Here is a 20,813-nt window from a genome sequence, read left to right as displayed (position 1 = left end):
GGGCAACACGGGGGTAATTAAATTCCTACCATAGAAAAATTCTTAGAGACTACGGAAGTTTTAGATCAAGATTATATTTGTTTTTTCACTTCATCCAGGTGTATATGACCATATAAAGGGGTTGGATGGAAAATAAACGACACAGTGGGCCCTAGGAAGGTTTCAACGGTGGACATCCTTGGCACTGTTTCTTCCTATAGTGTGGTCGATTTGAGCTTGGATCTGCCCTATTTTTGGTCCAATACTTTAGAATGATATGAAAAGAGGGATGGACGGTGTGGATAAGATTCATACATCACTGTTGCCCCTCAGTGGCCCTCGGAGCCTCTACCTATCCCGAGCTACAAACAGGCGAGGGTAGTACCTGATCCGCGCCCTTCAGTACCACGCGTCGGATTGGGACTCGGATTCGGTACTGACCCTTTTCAGTACCGGGCTCCCCGTTAATATATGTTTTTATCACACCGTCCATTTTTCTGGATCATTTTAGGGCATTTCACATAACATGAGGAGGCAGATCCAAAGCTAAGAAGCCTACCGTTTTGGATCGAGATGATTTTTGTGTTTTACCATCATCATGATAAAGTCACAGGTTGGATGGCAATTGGCAATAAACATCGGGGTGGGAGTCTTCAAAAGCCTATGTGATGTGGTCCACTCATGGAACAAGAGGTGAATGAGCGATTAAAAGTTTTTCTTAGGCCATAAGAGTTTTGGATCGAGCTGATTTTGTCTTTGTTTTTATGTGTACGTCTTGTTGGCCTTACCAATGGATTGGATTGTAAATAAACATTATGAAATGCTTAATGTGGTTATTGGGAAATTTTTAATGATGGACGTTCAATCACCACCATTTCCTGTGATGTGGTCACCTTATTCCGCTTCAGGATGAACAACTAATATCGTATGCAGATTGGGTACTACGTGTCTCCGACAGGCCACCGTGTTGTATGGGCTTTATCCCGAGCGTATGTACACTTTTCGATATTACAGTACAAGCCCAAAAATGAGACACTTCCAAAGCTCAAGTGGACCACATAGTATATTAAATACTTGTTGATAATTTTTCGAATGTTACATAAGTTTTGGTTTTCCTTTCATCCAACCCAGGTTAATGTGACCTCATGAACAGGGTGGATGGCGATTAACCATCATGGTTGGCTTTTCAATAGCCGCACTGCTTCTTGGTTTTACCCGAGCCTGCCTCATTTTTGGGCTATATGATAAAATGGATGGACAGTGCGGATAAAAATCATACATCATCGTGAACCCTTAGAGACACAGTTCGTTCAGGTCGCAATATGAGTATAGGAAATATCAGGTCCTTTTTAAGTTGAATCGACCCATACGTAGAATACAAGATGAAAGATTTATATTGCCCTATCAAGAGCATTTTTTAAGGCATAGCCCATCCGTAGTGGGACAGAAAAGACCATCCAGATGGAACCATGGCCCCACCTCGCAGAATAGAAACACGTGATTGCTGTGGAAAGATGCGGACCAGAATTCGTAATGCGTGTCCAATCAATGAACCTTTATCCGGGAAGCGGATTGGCTGGTGCACCACACACCACCCGCCTGGCTAGTGTGTTGATATCACCAAGTTGCATGAGTACCATCACGAGTATATGTTATATCCGGACCGTCCTTTCATTCTGCGAGCTCTTCGCAGGGCTTTAAACTAATAGGGGCAAATCCACTACTCAAGTAAACCATGCTACGGATGACTTATGACTTTTGCATTCAATGCAACTTATATTTAATGCTTTGTTCGTTTAATGCAACCCAAGTTTATCATTTGGTGTGGTCCACTTGATCATTGTATCTGCCAATTTCTATGTCGCATACCTTTAATTGATCCGAGAGAAGGGGTGGACAAGAGACGAACAAGGTAGAAAAACATATACATCACAGCGGGCCGTCCACCACTAGTTTGTGGCCAGAGACGGGTAAGATAAGACACAATTAGGGGTGTACATCGAGTCGAATCGAGTTGTGCTGGCCTTAGCTTGACTCAGCTTGACTCGGCTCGGCCACTAGTTGACTCCAACTCAAAAGTCGGCTCGACTCGACTCGGCTCGGCTCGGCTCGGTCAGCAACTTGGGCCAGCTCGAGCCAAGTTCGCCTATGCAACATTTTCACCAAAAAAATGGACTACACCTTCTAAATCCCAATGTATGTGAAATAACAACAATAGTTTTACAAGTACTTTATCAAACACCTTATAAGCAATATAAAAATTAAGAAAAAAATGGATATTCATTTCATATACATACATTCCTTGCCACCGGCCACACTTAGTTAAGTCATTTCATTGAATGCTTACTGAGCAACATCAATATTAAAGTAATCAAGTCATTGTACTAGTTCGATCTGAGTTCGATTTGAGCTGGGTTCGATCCAAGTCGAGTCAAGCTAGGGCTAACTTGAACTCATTTTTGAGCTCAAAAAATCAGCTCAACTCGACTCGAACTCAGCTTCAAACCAAGTCAAATCGAGCTTTTTCGAGTCGAGTCGAGCCAAGCGAGCTAACCGATCTAGCTTGGTTCGTGTACACCCCTAGGTATCACACAATCCGCGTCCATGAATATAAGTACACCAGTACAAGTGCATTCACATCTTTCCCGTGCCAACATGAGGCACGTACGAAAGATCCAAGACGGCCATCAGGCAGGCCTTACTGCTTAAATGCTTGGTACAAAAGAATTTACTATGATGATCTCATAGGCCTAATTCTTCAGGAACACCTTTCCTAGTGAATGAGGTATCATTTCGCGACCCACTTGATCGGACGGCCAAGGTTCATCAAACCTCGCAAATTGATGGGGCCCACCTTGTGCTGTGCTCAGATCAGATGTTTGCATTGACTCGGCCAGTCAACCCCGCAATGTTTTTTTTTTAAAACCTTGAAATCGTAATTCTATTTGTAAATATTGAAGCAGACAGGCGTGCAGTAGGAAATGAGTTAGAACGGCAAAGATTCCACAGCGCATTAAGTTATTGTCTTTGTAGGCGGGGACCGGATTAGGTGCGGCTCCGGCCTCACCCAAGACGGTGTGACCCTTTCTATGGGCCCCACCTTGATGCATTTGTTCTATATCCACACCGTCTATCCGTTTCTATAGATCATTTTAGGGCATGGACCCAAAAATGAATCAGATCCAAACCTCAGGCATACCATAACATAGCAAAAAGTAATTATCAACCGTTAAAAACTTATTAGGAGCACAAAGTTTTTGATCAAGTTGATATTTGGTTTTTTTTTTCATTTATCCATGTTTATGTGGTCTTATCAATAAATTGGTTAGCAAATAAACATTAAGGAAATATTACAGTTTTCCCTAGGAAGTTTTTAATGGTGGAGAGTTCAATCACTACTGTTTCCTATAGTATGGTCCACCTGAGATTTGGACCTGCTTCATTTTTGGCACCATGTCCTGAAATGATCTGTAAAAACGGGTGGACGGCATGGATATAGCATACATACATCAAGGTCGGCCCCATGGTAAGGGCAGCACCATCTTGGGTGAGGCTGGGCCACACCTAATCCTCTCCCATGTAGCCCTCATCAATGAGCCAGATTGTTCCATCAGGCCACACCATGGGCCCATGGTCTGGAGTAGGGTCTGATTTTCAACGGATCGTGATCAGCGACCGCACAGATGGTAGGCCCATTACTAGTGGACAAAAGAATCAATAGACAGATACAGACACATGCAGGCGTCTTATACTAATTAGTGATGTAATCGAAGGAAGAACAAGCTCTAGTAAGCTTAGTATACACCGTATCCTAATCATTATGGACGTTTTAGGCCATCAGACATTCCTGCCTAAAAACAACGCGTGTTGATTTTCATTTAGGTTGGCTGTTCTACCTGCTTACAGAGGTGCATGTTGAGGGTAACAGACTTTCCCTTGATTACATCTACAGTACTTACTCTCTTTTATCGTCCTTTAGCCAACATACAGTCCACAAGGGTGGCGTTGGGCCCACAGACCCACGAACAGCCGAAAGCAGCTGACGCCAGACTTTCTGGCCGATGGATTGCGTGGCCTCATTTTTTTAGAATAATCAATTAGACTAACCACAGAAAACAAATCATGAGGTAAGATACAAGATAAGGACATAGTGTCTGAGTGCATCGGAACCTCACCATGCACATAGCTGCATTTGGATTCGACGGCATCCACATTACCCACCCGGACCGTCCATCCATTAGGTTCAGTCCGCTCTTTGGAGGCCGCCTTTAAAAAATCATGCTAATCGGAACATGGATTGCATCCTGCTCAAGGGCTACTTGGCTGCAACCCCAGAATCAGCGATATGGGTGGGATCCTGACCGTGAGGCGTACCTCCGTGCCGTCCATCTGTTTTGCCAGTTTATTTTAATGCACGGTCCCAGAAATGAAGCAGATAGAAATTTTTGGTAGGCCGCACCACATGTAAAAGTGATTTTTGACCATTAAAAACCTTTTGTAGAACACAAAAGTTTTGGACCAGCTGTTTGTTTATTATTATTATTATTAGTCACTTCATACAGGACTGTTTTACCTTATCAACAGATTGGAATGTCAACAAACATTAAGTGGAGCCTAGGAATTTATTAATGGTGGCCGTTCAACGAACGCTGTTTCCTATGATATTGTCCACCTGAAATTTGTATCTCAGCAAGGATATACAATGCATGGATCAATGTCGGATGTGGGGTCCTACGGTCAGGGTCCCACACCCACGACGCTGGTTCCCGGGTCGCAGCAAGTAGAGCTCATGCTGCCCCTGGCAGGAACTAGGGGCTGTGGGGCCCACCGTGATGTGTATGTTTTATCCACACCGTCCATCATTTTGCCAGATCATCTTAAGGCATGAGCCCAAAGGGGCCTAGGATCCAAGGCTCAAGTGGACCACACCACACCACAGGAAGCATTGATGATAATAACACCAATTGTTGAAATGTCGCCAAACTTGTTCAAGAGTTTACGTAAACCTGCGTGAAGGGAAAACACAAATATCAGCTAGATCAAAACTTCTGCAGCTCCAAAGAAGTTTATAATGGTGAGCATTCAATCCCACCGTGTGGTCCACTTGAGCCTTGGATCTGTCTTATTTTTCATCTCATACCCTGAAATGATATGGCAAATTTGATGGATTGCGTGGATGAAACACAAACATCATGGATAACCCCTAACAGGACCAACCCGCATCCTACTAATCATATGGTCCAACCTGTCCGCTGTGTTCGGGAGCATGAGATTGATGGAATTTAAGAGTAGACTAGATCAACCGGACACGGGCAATGTGTATGCCAATAAGTCCACATGCAAACGTGTAGATGGGAAGGTTTCCGTATACAGCCCCTACATCACGTCTCTTACTATCAAGTTATTTATATAATACCCGACGAAGCTGAATTATGGGTAGGGCTGTACGCCAACCTAGTTAGCTCGGTTAGCTCGCTCGACTTGACTTGAAAAAGCTCGATTCAACTCGGTTTGAAACTGAGTTTCGGCCGAGTCAAGCTGATTTTTTTAGCTTGAAAAAATTTCGAACCAAGTTCAAGCTTACCCAAGCTCGACTGGGATCGATCCCTAGCTCGAATCGGACTTTGATCATACTAGTTTGGCGACTAGATTACTTTGATACTCATGTTGCTCACCAAGTGTTCGATGAAATGATTCAACGAAGTGTCAGCTGGTGGCAAGGTAGGTATGTATATGAAACAGCTACCTTTTTTCTTCTTGATTTAGGTGTTGCCTACAAGGTGTTTGAAGAAATACCTGTAAAACCATACAGTGAGAATATGAAGGTGCAGTTTATATGTTTGTGAAAACACTGCACAGGCGAACTTGGCTCAATCTTGGCTCGAACTGGCCCGAGCTGCTGACCAAACCGAGCTGAGCTGGCCAATCAGGCTCGAGGACTGAGCCGAGCCGAGTTCAAGCTAGGGTCAGCTAGTGGATGAGCCGAGTCAAGCTGTGCCAAGCTCGACTTGGTTTGACTCGTGTACACCTCTAATTATGGGTTAATTTTGCATCAATTGCAAAATGTTACAACATGTTAGATCAGTGAGGTTGTCGGTTGATCTGGACCAACCAATTGGAAGGCCCACTCACAGATGAGCCGTTCATCAAAATCTTTAACAATCGATTGTTTTCAACCTTTTTTTTTTCTAGACCATTGCTCCAAACAAGTTGACCATCCAAAGACGAGAGATAGTCAATAGTTATGTCCATCTAACCATGAGTGATCCAAACAGAAATCTGCAACCATTCCAAAAGATGGCCCAAGAATTTGATAGTCCAGATCCATGTCACATTGGCACAAAAAAAAGGTCAGTTATATTTGTATCATTCACTAAACACTAGTAGTTGCCAACGAAGAGATACCTGTCCACATATTGGAGTGTATACAACATGGAATGAACAATAAATATCCCAAATGCTTATGGCTTCCCATGCAAAAATGTAATTTCTCCAAATTCTTATTACAAAACTACCTCCTAATCTGTACCATATGTATAATTTGAATTGTAAGGCCAAATGTTTTCCAAAAAAAGGAACTTTGATAGACGGCTATGAAGACTCAGCGACTCAGGCACTCACCTGAGTTGGGGGTGATTTGGTCTGACTTGTCTTGTTGAGTTCGAGGTAAATCATGTAGGTGACTCGTTGACTCAAAACAGATTGGGTCCAAGTCAATTCGGACAAGATTCGCACGTGACTCATCTGGGTCTTAAAACCATTCTACTCTGGCAAAGTATGATGGACGATGTGCAAGTGCTAATGAATTGTTCACATGGCATCTAATGAACACAAACCAAACTGTATAAATCATGGCCCAGATTTAGAGGACTCTTAAACCAAAAAATAAATTGATTTTTCCCTATATGGATGAGTGGGGAATATTTAATGGACTATCAAAATGTAAACAATCAATGGTCCAAATTAACCAACCAAATGCTTACGAATGACATATTATGACCATTAAATTAACTCGAATTGGACGAATTGGATGATGACCTATCTAAAGTATATCCACCACTTGGACCTTCCAAGTAGATCCAAGTGTTTTTTTTCTCCTCTCATTGATAAGAAGCATCTAGTGAAAGCTAGAGCCATTTAGATGAGTTTCAAAGGCATGACCATCCCTTATTCCTCTTCCCTTTCCCGTCATCGTGCCACACTCCAAAAGACCCTATTTGGACAAGATATGGTAGCACCAGATTTGGTGATGTAGATGTAGCCATGTTGCAGGCATGAAATCTCCACGACGTGTGTTAAATATGCTAATGACAACTCATTAATGATCAGGTTCTCAAGGAGTCGTGGTGCTTGGATAACTTTTGGATAAGAGCAGTGAACCATCAAGATTACGTCAGCATCGAGGCATGATCGATAACTACTTTACAACTGGCAATAAGTCTATAAACAACAAAGAAGAATGCAAAGCAAAACACGAACGATTAAAAACAACCACTACTTTACAACTGGCAATAAGTCTATAAACAGCAAAGAAGAATGCAAAGCAAATGATCCAGAAAAATCAACAATCAATCAAACCAAATCCAAACAGCTAAACTCTGGTACCTTGAGACATTTATCATCTCTACCACTCATTAGCGTAAAAACTCTTAGCTTCTATGAGTAGTTCAATCCACCGCTACTTTATGCTGGACTGACTTACTAGTTATCAGTAACTGTAGTTCCTTTCCATCTGCGCCTGCGAGCCAAATTTAAAATAAGACTATAGTTTATAGAATTGTCTACCTACACTCATACGATGGGTCGACAAGTAGTTTGTAATCTTGGCAATTGCCCATTCCTTTTTCACTAGCATATTGCTCCCAACCAAGACAGTGATCTCGTGTTTTAGTGATAAGTTCTACTTGTCCACCTTCGCCTCCAATTTCCGCTCAACCAAACACTTGTTGCGCCTTCAAACCCCTTGTTTCATAAGGCCCAAAATAAAAAAAAGCCTGATTGGAGGAAGAATCCCATGCTCCACAAACCGTCTGACAAGCGCACTCAACAGTTGACAAAATGACCATTGGCTAGCCGACGCGCCACTCTATTTCAACGCTAGCGCTCAGTTTGAATCGGATAGCAAATCAGTTCTAACACGCCCGCAAATCACACACACATGCCACGTAACCAAATTCTAGACCAACAGGTCTTACGGCTATCCTAGTTAGATGATGTTAACCACCTAATGGCGGCCATCGAATGATGGTTAAAACAAATGGCCTGCAATCCAAATTCAACTTTCAATCAGATGGTTAAGTTTATTTGATGATGCTAACCATCTAATTGGTGGCCATTGAATGATGGTTAAAACAAATGGCCAGCAATCCAAATTCAACATTCAATCAGATGGCTAAGATCATCTGATTTTCAGACTTATCCTTCCACAACGGGCCTGAAATGTGCATTTTATATTGATATATTGGATGCCGCATGTGCACTAGATGAACAATCACCATTTACCAAACGGTGACAAGCACACCACGGTCCAGCCTACGGAATTAGGCATCGCTTCTAAGGGTTTAAAAGAAGCCCTCATTACATCCCTTGTTTTGCTTGTGAGCGGGTGATACCACCTTACATACCATTACATGGGGGTGGCCCGGAAATCCTCCAGGCCCTGGCCTGGCTGGGCTTCAGTATTCCTTGACCGTGGGGCCCACCATGATGTATGCAATTTACATCCACCCCATCCATCCATTTTGACAGCTCATTTTATGGCATGATCCCAAAAAATAAAGCAGATCCAAATCTTAGGTGGACTACCACAGGAAACAGCAGTTATTGAATACCAACCATTAAAAAATTTCTTGGGGGCCACCAGAATGTTTATTTGCCATCCAACCTGTTGATAAGGTCACAAAGACCTGGATGATGGGTCCACACAAAATCAACTTGATCCAAAACTTGTGGCCCAAAAGTTATTAATGGTCAACACCACTGTTTCTTGTGCTGTGGTCCACCTGAGATTTGGATCTACTTCATTTTGTGGATCATGCCCTAAAATTAGATGTCAAAGAAATTTTTGGGATATTCCATCTATTCCTTTTGTAGATGGATGACATATGATGATTGGACCAGAATAGGGCCTATTCCATATATACTAATCAAGGCACAAAATATCATTATGGTTGATATCAGTCCTCAAGAGAAACAATAGTCTGCTTATATTTCGAACCACAATACTAATTAACCATTATGGCACTTCATAACTCATTTTATACAATTAAAGTATAAAGGTCGGATCCTCAATGAAATAAATAATTTCATGTTTGATTACTGAAGATGGAATTTCTCAATTTGGTTGCATGATATCCTCAAAATTTGGTCACCTAGCCATCTAAACCATCCATCAGATATCCCCAACTATGTAGATGTCTGTGTATGAAACGCAAACTGGTCCATTCATCAGATGGTGCATAGTTCATAAAAGGAATGTACAGCTGAAAACAACATAACCAAAATTTCATAGTTAACTCATATAATCCTCTGGTTTCATGAACAAAACACCCAGAGTGTGGCGCACATGATATAACCTCAGATTGCGCAAGCATGTGGGCCACAGTAGGTATGCTCTGCAAAGTGCACTTTCAGGACTCAACAGTAATCTGACCCAAAAGATGAAACTCTCTTTTAATGTAGTATACATAAAGATGATCAAATGGAAATATTTAAGCCAAAAAAATATATATATACCAGTAAAATTTCCAAATCCATCAAAATAAGGGGAGGCAATGTAAAATCCAACTCAGGCACACTAGCTATCTGAACTATGCATACTTTTATGCCTAAACAGATGCACTAAGGTGTACTCATAAAAATAAAAAATAAAAACAGGCAAACCTTTAGAAAAGATCAAATTCTGTGTACATGACAAGCAAGGTTTAAAAGTTGATACCTCATTATATTGCCATGGCAAGCAACAATGCAGAACCCTGTAAGAGAGGAAATATTAGGCAAGATAAACAAAGCTTCTATTTTGAATAGGAAATTTATATTTCCACCTAATTTTGTTGGAAACATGCTGCTGTTATTTATACTAAGGGCCTGTTTGGATAAATGGAAAGCATGGGAAAGGAAATAGTGTATCTTAGAAAACCTTATTTCCAAGAAACCGGGGGAAAGGAAACATGGTTTTTCCTTGTTTGTTTTTCAAGGAGACTTTCTTATAAATTTAGGATCTATTTTCAAATTTGTTGTTTGGCAAAATAAAAAATTTCTAGTAAAAAAAAAGAAAAGAAGTAGGTAGTCACTAGCATGTGTCAAATTAGCACGCATTACATGTGGGATACTTGTAGATGGATAGTGGCACATGTAGCTTATGCTGCATATGTGGGCTCTTGAAGCTAAATTGTGGCACACGTGATACATGTGAGGTGCTTGAAGCTGGACGGTGGCACATGAGGCAAAAGACACGCATCGGCACATTTGACATGCGGGCACTTGACGCTAGATGGCAACACTTATGCACATCGGCACCATGGGCACATGAGGCATATTTGGAGAGATTGGAGACGGACGATGGCACGTGTGGCACATAGGCGCATGTGCATGTGGAGTGCTTTACACGTGGGGTGCAAGAGGATAAGAATGGTGGTACATGGGGCACATTAGCACATGTGGGATGCTTTACACATGTGGGCCACGAAAGAAGATGAATGGTGATGTGTGGCATAGTGGCACATGTAGATGGACAATGGCTCATTTGGCACATGTGGCATATGTGAGGCGATTGAAGATGGAAGGTGACACATTTGGACTTAAAACCCTTGAGAAATCATTTTCCTTCCATCATAGGAAAATGCCTTTCTTGGGGGTGGAGGTGGGAAAATAAATTTGCTTGTTTACCAACAAAGAAAGTGGGAAATGATGTTTCCCACAAATTCCTGCGAAGAATGCCTCGACAAACAATGGAGAGTGAGTTTCATGATAAACAATGTTTCCTTTCCTTTAAGATGGAAGTAGAATATAAGGGTGTAGCCATCCAAAAATGTGGGTGCAGATAGTGGCTCCCTTTTCTTTATTGCACTACAAACAAGCAAACATCTGCCATTTCTTTTGACTTTTTCTTTTTTAAAGATTGGAAAGAGAAACATCAGCCATGATTTACCCGATATAATCCACGATCAAACATGCAAAAGAAACTAAAGTTTCTTTTTTACAAATCAAAGCTAAAATTTATTAAAACAAAGGCAAAGAGTACAAAAAGGGCAATCCATCAAGGGAATGGATTAGAATCCTTATACAAAGAACAGATCTAAGGACATTCATTTGCAAGAGAACACAATTCAATTTGCCACTCTGGGAATCTGAACAAAATTGACGTTCATAGCAGTTTGCCTCTCTGGGAACCTAACACAGTCATAGCACGAATTCACATTTTTAAGGTATTCAAGATAAAACACAGTTTCCATGGGTACTTGCATTTCCATGAAACCCATGCAATTGCCAAGGAAGCCTCTCCCTCAACAGTTAGTGAACCTACTAAGCAGATCGTGAAAATATACAGCCCAACTTTTATAGTCAACAGCTCCACACAGATTGAATTGCCAACAATGCCAAATAAGTTTGAGACTTCATGTGGAAATATCTAAACTATATTACTTTTTTGAAAGAGCTTTAAAAATATTATCAGCAATCGACTGTTGCTTAATAGTGAAATTCGTAAACCTTTCAAAATAGTGTTTGCTTTAATAACAACCTCTCTACTTGTACACAGCCAACCATCTCTGTTGGCACCTTCCCGACCTCCACTTCAATATTTCACTTGCCTTCTCCTATCGAGTTTTCATCTCTAAATAACACCAATCATTCCCCTTTAATTCCACCATGTGATTCTTGGAACTTCTACCCTAGCATCCTCCTTTACATCTTTTAATGGGACACGTCTAAGACCGCTAGCTGATGCAGCATAGTTGGGGGCTCACCTAGTTAGGACTGGCAATGGGCCCGGCCTCAGTCCAGCAAAATCGCAATTTTGAATAGGCCCAGCCTAACCAGTTCAAAATCCAGGCCTACGCCAAAGATAACTTTATGATCCTTGCACTATGAGTGTTTCCCTCCAAACCAAGAAATGGTCAATCAATGATGAGGATGGTCCACTCTTAAAGTCAACATAAATCATCTCTCTTTTTTAAAGCAGGCATTTAATGTTGTTAATTCATATGCCATTGCAAACTCAAGTATTGCCTCTCCTTACTCATTACTTTCCCCACACCCATGCTCCCCAGGCCTAGGTGCCCTCTCATACCCCCCACCATCATTTCTTCTTGTCCCTTTCGAGCAATCCTTATGTTAGCCCATAAAACAGTCCCAGAAATTGTTTTTTAATACTTTCTTCTTGTCCTGACTCCTGTCTGAGGTGCTTATACACTAGCAAATTATTTCCTCACCCAAAATTTAGTATAATTGACACTAGTCTTTTGCCCATTCTTTTAACCTCCATTGTTCTACCATTCAAACCTTACCTATAGCTATCCCTTCCATATTTTGGCATCATACTTCCCCACGTACGACAATTGTTGCCATCTCCAATGTCTTTGGATTTTGCCCCCATTCACTGTGTCTCATCTCTCATGCAAAAATGATATATTAACCCACGTTTTTATCATATCCACCAACTCTTTTTCATTGTATCCCCAACCCCAAAATCTGGCCTAATCTTCAAAGAATAAAAAATAAATTAAAAATTAAAACACTCATGCTCTTTCCTTACAAAATCCCCACGTTCCATGCAACAAGTTTTCCTAATCAGAACTTGCTTCTTTACCTGCTCTGTCCCATCTGAACCCTTGCACACTTTTCACCACAGCAAGGCATTGACGTAGTGTGTGTATGTACATACATAAATCCATCCATGCATGCATATATGTATTTGCACTCCAGCTTACTCAAGAATGGGACGGCACTGGTCCATCAGAAGCTCATTCTGATTATGGACCAGTACATTGGAATCCAGAAGCACCACCAACAATGCTACCTTGTTTGCTTAAGGTGGTGCGTTAAGCCACAACCCTGTTGTGTTGCGCCAGAAGCCAACTTCAGCGTGTCAGCTTAGTCATTTTCATCAATCCATGTCACTTAGTGTCTAGCTTCCTACCTGGTAGGCAGTTCCCCCTATATCAGTGAAAAAGGGATAAGTTAATTGATTCACATAGGGGTGTTAATGGGCCAGGATATGACTGGGCTGTGGTTGGCCCTGGCCTAGAGACTTGGGCTGCACTAGGAATGGACCTGGACTGAGCTAGATCAGGGTTGGATCAAGGCCAACCTACAAGTTAGAGATAAGTTACATATATGCTACATGTACAATTAATTTACAATTGGCAAGTGTGTGTTCATGAATCACCATGCTCTTCCAGATTATCAAGGTTTTTCTATGGCACACCCATGTCAAATAAGATCCTTCATCAGCCAAGTGTATGCCCCGCCTAATTATCCACCGTATACATAGACTTAAATGAGGACATCGTTGTAGAGTTCACCAGTATAAATTGAGGTCCAAATTTTGGACAATTTATAAGTGCACGCTTATCATCTACCATACTCTACAAGAGTATCAAAGTTCTTCATATTACTTTATATACACTATTATATAGACTCTATTGTCTAAATTACTAATACCTATGTACCATAGAGTATACACTAGGGCAATAGGCTAGGCCAACCTATTCATCTTTGGCCCTGGCCTAGCTTAGCATGAACACCAGGCCTACATTTCAAGCCCAATCCTAACCCTCAGGCCAAGTTTAGTGGCCTAAGCCTTTGGCCCTTCAGGGTTGGGTCACCCAGGCTGGGCCGGCCGATTGCCACCCTTAGGCAAGTGCACATGTGCCTGCGCACGTGCACACAGATAAGAAGTTAGTTCCAAAATTGCCATCATTGCTCTTTAAAAGTATTAGTACATGTATAAATCTTGAAGAACGGACTGGGTCAAGTTGCTTTAGGTGCCTGTAGGGCCAACAGGTTTTTAGATATGGATTTGTATTGTAGAATTCATTGAGAGCTCATATTAACCAAATGATGCCCCAACTTTTCTAAAGCAAGTGAACATGCTTTTAGTTGAGGGCAATGACTAACTCTTGTAAATATTTATATTCTACCCCGAAATTGCCTCAAAGTATCACAAGATTTTACACAAGTTATCCACTTGTCTATGATCAGCCCCATAATAGAGAAGAGTATCATCCACATATTGAAGATGTGTAACTTTCAAGTTCGCATTTTCCACTAAAACCTTGAATACGCCCAATCTCTCCTGCCTTCTCAAGCATTTTGCTAAGAGCGAGCCTTAGCTACCACAATGAAAAGGAAAGGGGATAGAGGATCATCTTGCCTAAGGCCGTGGGAACTTTGGAAGAATCTTTTTGGAGAACCATTTACAAGTATGGAAAAATACTTTGATCCCATACATCCCATCATTCATCCCTCCCATTTTTATCCTAACCATATTCTACCCAATAAATAGCGTGCAAAAGCCCAATCCACATCATCATGGGCCTTTTCTATATGAAGATTACACACGAGGATCCCTATCTTGAGTCTACACATTCATGCGCCACAAGTGCACCATTTAAGATTTGTCTCCCAAACAGAAAAGCCCCTTGAGCCTTTGATATCGCATTACTTAACACTTTTCTCAATCTTGAAGCTAGTATCATAGACAAAATCTTGTATGGACTGCCGATTAGGCTAATTGACCAATAATCTCTTAAACCTTCAGATCCTTCGTTCTTCAGCACCATAACTATAAAAGGGGCTCCCGTGCCCTTGGACTGCTGGCCAAGACTGAGACCTCACTGACAAATGCTATTAGATCAGCTTTGACTAGTTCCTAACAATTGGAAGAAGGCCATGGGATAGCCATCCAGACTGGAGCCTTATCCATCCTCAATTCCTTGACAGCTTAGAGGACCTCTTCTTCTTCAATTCTTCTTACAACATCTCACTCGATAGGCAGTCAAAGAATGCAATTCAAAGCAATATATGTACCTACTACCTACAGCCTATGCTCTGAATTCAGAATTCAAATCAAACACAGGACCAGGCCATGTTAGAAGAGTTCAAAACATTGGGAAAAAAAAGGCGGAACAAAACACACACTAGGACAATAGATGAAGCAGATTGAAAGAATTAACAATCAAGGAATAACCCTAAAAAAAAAAAACATGATAGAAAGAATAGAGCAATATACTCACGAAGCCAAAAGCAAGCTCACTCATCCAGCATAACTCCATCTTCCCCATTATCTCCACCAGCATCTTCCTCAGTTCTCAACTGTCCACAAACATTGCATTCCATAACGTTGGACACCAAACCCTCTGACGGTGGCAATGGAGCTAATGTCCCCCCGCAATTCTCCCTCTCACAAAGATACCTCACAAAGAAATAAGCATGAGGAAAATCCTCATCCCCATTCTCTTCCTCCGCACCATCCATCCGTGCATCTCCGTCTTCTTCCATACACTCCTCATCCTCCTCCTCATCTTTCCAATTTCTCTCGACCCTACACCTGTCACAGTCGCACACAAACCCGTAATCCTCCATCAACCTCCGCTGCCGATCCTTGTAACTCCAATTCACCGGAAAATAACTCAAGCAGATTTCCCTCCCTTCCTCGACATCATGAATTGCCCTCACTACAATGTCCGTGTTCCCGTCCCCAACCCTATCAACGTAATCAAACCTGCACGCGTTTGGGAGACAATCATGATTGAAGAAAGACGCAGTCGGGTAGATCCCGTAAGCCCGCACCGACCTCTCATCGCTCCCGTTAAAGGGCTCCATCAGGCCAAAGGCATTTCGCTTGTCTTTCGCCAGCAAGGCAGCGGTCAGCTCGGGAGAGAATCCGACGGCAGTTTGGAGGGGAAGGGAGAGGGAGGAGAGGAAGGAATGGAGGATATAGGATTCGGCGGGGTCCGGCGACGGGTCGCCTTCGAGGGAGAGAAGTCGGTGGAAGTCGGACGGGGAGACGGAAGCGAGATTGTAAGCGGCGATGAGGAAGAGGAGCTGGGTTTGGAGGTCGGGGTTTAGAGAAGAGGAGGAACGGATTAGGGTTAGGGTTCTGCAGAAGGAGGGAGAGTGGGAGGAAGTTAGAGCAGAGGATTTGCAGGACTGGGAACAGAAGAGGGTGAGGTTGGGGCAGGAAGGGCAAGAGAGAGAAGGGGTTTGGGAGGAGAGTGTACGGAAGCAATGGGAGCAGAAGGTGGGGGATGAGAAAGAGAGGGTGGAGGGGTAGAGTAGGATTGGAGAGTCTTGTAGGAGTATCTGCCCGGGTTGTATATGGCGCGAGGCGATGAGAGAACGGCCTCGGCCTGGGATTTGGGCGAGTTTCAGAAAGGGCGATGGAGTTTCAGACATGGTTTGGGATTGGAGAGAGAGAGAGAGAGAGAGAGCTGGTTCGAGTGTTGTGGGAGGGAGAGCGAGCTGCTTCGAGTGTTGTGGGAGTGGGAGCTGCTTCGGGTGTTGTGGGAGGGAGAGCGAGCTGCTTCGAGTGTTGTGGGAGTGGGAGGGAGGGAGAAAGGGGTGCGGTCATATGGTATCAGTACGACCACAGCTTGTGGTGGTACCGAGCTGATGTAGGGTCATCGTCCGATTTAAATCCGATCTTCCACGTCCATCGTCTTCTCCCTCTCATTATCACCGCAGAAACCAGAGATATGATTGATACTTAATTCATATGGGTAAAAAAGTATGATGCCTGAGACCTCTAAAATCACTTGGTGTAGTCCACATAGGTTTCTAAATGATATGATTTATATTTTTTCCTTCATCCTATTATGGATCGCCTGATGAACAGATTCGATGTAATATAAACGGCATGGCGAGGCTCAAAAATAGCAGAGAAGTTTTTATTTGTTGAGCATCATCTCCCAACTGTTCCCTCTGTTGCCAATCTCCTAACCGAATTTTGGCACCATGGCCTAACATCAAAGACTTCATCTAATGGACGGAGTGGATGTAAAGAAAGGTTGAAGTAGGTTCCACGGAAGCCCAGTACCACCATATGTTATTGTGGTGGTACGGGTACCACATAAGCGCACCTAGAGGGGGAAATGGTATGAATGAGGGCCACGAATAGGTTGGCCGGTCTTGGTCTCGTAATGTATAGGTCAAGCTCATGAGCTGTGAACAGGGCCCAAGCTAAGCCCAATGCAAAATCGGGCACGGATGAACCCACCATCCAAATGGACCCACATGTGTGGCAAATGCAAGCACGAGTCCGGTCGATTATTGTCAGCACAAAAATCAGACCATGTTCCTCCATTAGAATTGGAGCTAGAGCGGATAAGGTCAAGCCCACTCATTCGGCCAGCCCAATGTGGTTGGATCATTGGTTATCTTACATGAGAGGCATGTTAAACAGCTACTTACCTGCAAGAAAGTATAAACATATATTTAGTTTTCGTCATCAAATGAGTACTTATCTCTTAATTATATTATGTCGACCCTCAATATCAACGGTCTATCATGTGGCCCAACCTTTAATGTAAATAGTTTTTTATATTGGGTCTACCTTGGATGCAAGTCGTCCATGCCCATTTTGGATGTGGATCATTCATATTCACCATCAGCACTTTTGGCATGAACTGTCCATTATATGAGGCCCACTTTGATGTAGGCCATTTATCATTTGGGGGCTACCATCAAAATAAATTATCCATCATGTGGGGCCTACCTTAAATATTCATCGCCCATCGCGTGGAGCTTGCCTTTTCATTTGGACTGACCATTGTGTGGGCCCACCTTTGACTTGGGTCATTCATCATGTGGGGCTCACCTTGGATGTAAGACATTCATCACTGGGAGTTAACCTATGACGTGGGTTGCCCATTATGTGGGGCCCACTTTCAATATCCATTGTCCCCCGTGTGGAGCCCACCTTTGATGTGGATCATTTGTTGTGTGGGCCCCACATTCAATGTGGGTCGTCCATTGTGCAGGACCTACCTTGGACGTGGGCCATTCGTCATTAGGATCCAACCTTTGATGTGGACCATCCATTGTATGGGGCTCACCTTGGACGTCCATCACGTAGAGCCCACCTTTCATGTGGATCATCTATCATGCAGGGCTCACCTTTTGATGTGGGCCATTGATCATTAGGGTGACCTTTGATGTGGACTATCTATTATGTGGGCCCATGTTATTATGGGTCATCCACTGTATGGGGCCCACTTTTGAAGTGAACCATCTATTGTGCGGGCCCACCCTCAACATAGGACCTCCTCTAACATGGACACCCATCACATGGAGAGATGAGAAAGGGGGGTAAAAAAGCAGTAATAAAATTTTACCTTAATACAGAATTTTCGTCATATAGGTCACTTTTACAATGGAGCTTGCCAACCTAAACTTAGTATCATAAGGTAAATTTAAAAGTTACTTGAGGGGAGGTTTAAAAAAAAGTAAGTAAAAAAACAATAATAAAAAATTAGGTGAATGCATAATTTTCATCGTATAAGTCACTCTTAATTTACAATGGAGCTTACTAACCCAAACTTAGTAACTCAACATGAATTTAAAAGTTACTCGCCGGTGGCATCCAAATAGGCCCTTGCATGTAAAATTGAAGATCTTAACATCAATAATAAATGTTGAATTCATTTATGCATATATAATTTTCTATATACAGGTGGGAAATTTTGCCATGTGATGGGTGTAGATTGAGGTGAACATGCATTGGATGGAAATCTAAAATTGTAACCTCACAAAACAAATCCCAGGCAATTTGGGAGCCTATATTTAAGAATGCAATGGATTCCACCCTTCATCTACACTAGAATCAAGGTGATTTTGAATTCTAGGCTACGGTTGGAAGTAGCAATTGGAGTGCACTCGAATCTAAGCATTTCAACTGGGAGCTTATGATATGAATGCAGTAGGATACTGTAATATATTTATTGGTATTGAATTTGATTAACTAAATCAGCTTTCATATTTCAAACTAGATTGTGTATGCGTGATATTTGACAAATTATTTGTAATAAGCTCATTAAAATATATACTTTGGCAAAAAAATGAAGAAATTGTGTACCTTACATGGCTACAAGCATAGGGATCATAAATGAGTGGCTCACTAATGTTTTTCTAACCGTCCATTTAAATCACTTACTGAATAGTTCAAATCATTCAATTGATGCGATTTTAGTGTTGCAGCCGATTATAAGATTGTTTTTATGTATCATCATTATGTCATGTTCAGTAAATTAGCAGACTAGCGACTCTACTTCACATATACGGCTCTACTGCATTTGAAAAGGTAGCTTAAAAGACTCATGATTTCCATAGAAACCTAGGATTTGGAAACACATCTAAAATGTGTGTTTGAAATACCTCTAAATTTCATTTACCCCTGAATACACCGTGTACCCATCAAGTGGTTGCATATGAATACACTCAAATACAAGGTGTCAAAAGTCTTCACATTTATCATTTGTTTGCGAATGCCCCCGCAAACATAGGGCCAACCTCAAGATTGGGCCACTGAATTGGTATGGCCCAATGAGAATAGATCTTATCTCAAAATCTAACATGTCCGCTTATTTGGTGGTCCATGTTTAACTTGAATATTGCGAGTAAATTTATTTATTTTATTTCTAGATTGTCATTTCCTTTGGACCATTGAATGGGCCATTTACAAGGTGGACCCATCGTAAATGCCCGGACTTCTGATGGTCCATTGTTAGGTGCGCCACAAGTATACCTTGAAAACGCCTTTTGTGACATTTCATCCTAATATGCCATTTCAATGACATAATATCCATTCATCATGCATGTGTCCCACCTAATGAGCAAATACAATAAGAGGCAAGACCTATTCATATAGAGGCCATGTTATTGGAATCCATGGACAACACAGTCTGCCTTGGCACACAGGCTCGACCCTGACAGTGACTGGATGGGCCTGATTTTCAGAAAGATGATATTCATGGTGGGGCCCCTTTTTTTCATGGCATTGTTTCCCTAAAAGGGTGTCATGCTGGCAGGAAAGACCATCGTACATGCGTGCAGAGTACTGACCAATCCAGGCATTTGTTTTGTACGGACGGGGAATAGTCTGCAGGGAAACGGATTGCCCACTGCCCCTGCCATCAGCCCCGTGGCTGATCGTCGGGGCTCCGTGGGCCCACCATGATGTATGTGTTTCATCCGTTCCATTCATCCATTTTTACATATCATTTTATGGCATTATCCCAAAAACGAGGGGATATAAATCTCAGGTCCCACCGAGCACCACCGACCACCAGCCATTGGCCAGCGTAGGGGGGAGTAGCCAATCCGTTTCCGGTCCGCAGCACCTTATTTATGCGCCCAAGATACATAGGGCGCACCATGTTTTACATGTAAAATACACCTCCTCCGTTTCAGCAGCCGTTATTTACACGACATGCAAAAGATCAGCCTGATAAAAAGTGCTTATGTGGTCTGCCTAAGTGATGGATGATACTGCTTTTTTCATGTTGGTGTATTCAACTTGATTAATGGCTCAAGATTCAACTTTAATCAATGTGCTTGAGGAAAGATACACATCATAATGGCCCATACACAAACCTATGTTTGTCATTCCATCAAATGTGGCCCACCGGAGCCATGGATTTAGCCACTTTTGTCTTGAAAGCCGTACACAAGAGAGAACCTAATGCATGGAGTGGACTTTCCATATACGATATGGTGGTCACACACGCAAAGTAGGAGTTGTAGACGATTTGAGACTGGTGGTGGGTCATATCCCTAGCTACTGGACATAGTGGGATTTAATTGGAACACGTGCTATTGTCGAATATAAGGCCAAA

General features: G+C 42.3%; 1 protein-coding gene across 3 annotated transcripts; it reads right to left on the bottom strand.

Annotated features, from left to right (window-relative positions):
• Positions 1–8,029: 8,029 nt before the first annotated feature.
• On the bottom strand, positions 8,030–16,464 carry LOC131239208 (histone-lysine N-methyltransferase ASHR2). Of its 3 annotated transcripts, none has more exons than XM_058236805.1 (2): positions 15,216–16,464; positions 8,030–8,241 (listed from the first exon to the last, which is right to left on the bottom strand). In XM_058236805.1, the coding sequence occupies exon 1, from the start codon at positions 16,375–16,377 to the stop codon at positions 15,232–15,234; it is 1,146 nt and encodes a 381-aa protein (XP_058092788.1). In that variant the 5' UTR covers positions 16,378–16,464; the 3' UTR covers positions 8,030–8,241; positions 15,216–15,231. The 3 variants fall into 3 exon arrangements, with proteins under 3 accessions (XP_058092788.1, XP_058092787.1, XP_058092786.1); XM_058236804.1 differs by lacking the exon at positions 8,030–8,241 and adding an exon at positions 9,163–9,953; XM_058236803.1 differs by lacking the exon at positions 8,030–8,241 and adding an exon at positions 11,099–11,370.
• Between the last annotated feature and the right edge of the window lie 4,349 nt (positions 16,465–20,813).

This window comes from Magnolia sinica, chromosome 3 (assembly GCF_029962835.1).
Source record: "Magnolia sinica isolate HGM2019 chromosome 3, MsV1, whole genome shotgun sequence".
Classification (NCBI taxonomy): Eukaryota; Viridiplantae; Streptophyta; class Magnoliopsida; order Magnoliales; family Magnoliaceae; genus Magnolia; species Magnolia sinica.
The sequence above is the reverse complement of the archived record's forward strand: the minus strand, read 5'-3'. Positions and strand labels throughout refer to the sequence as shown.

What these genes read in the sequence shown, in the direction of transcription:
- LOC131239208 (XM_058236805.1), bottom strand. Translation starts at nt 16,377, where the DNA reads ATGTCTGAAACTCCATCGCCCTTTCTGAAACTCGCCCAAATCCCAGGC.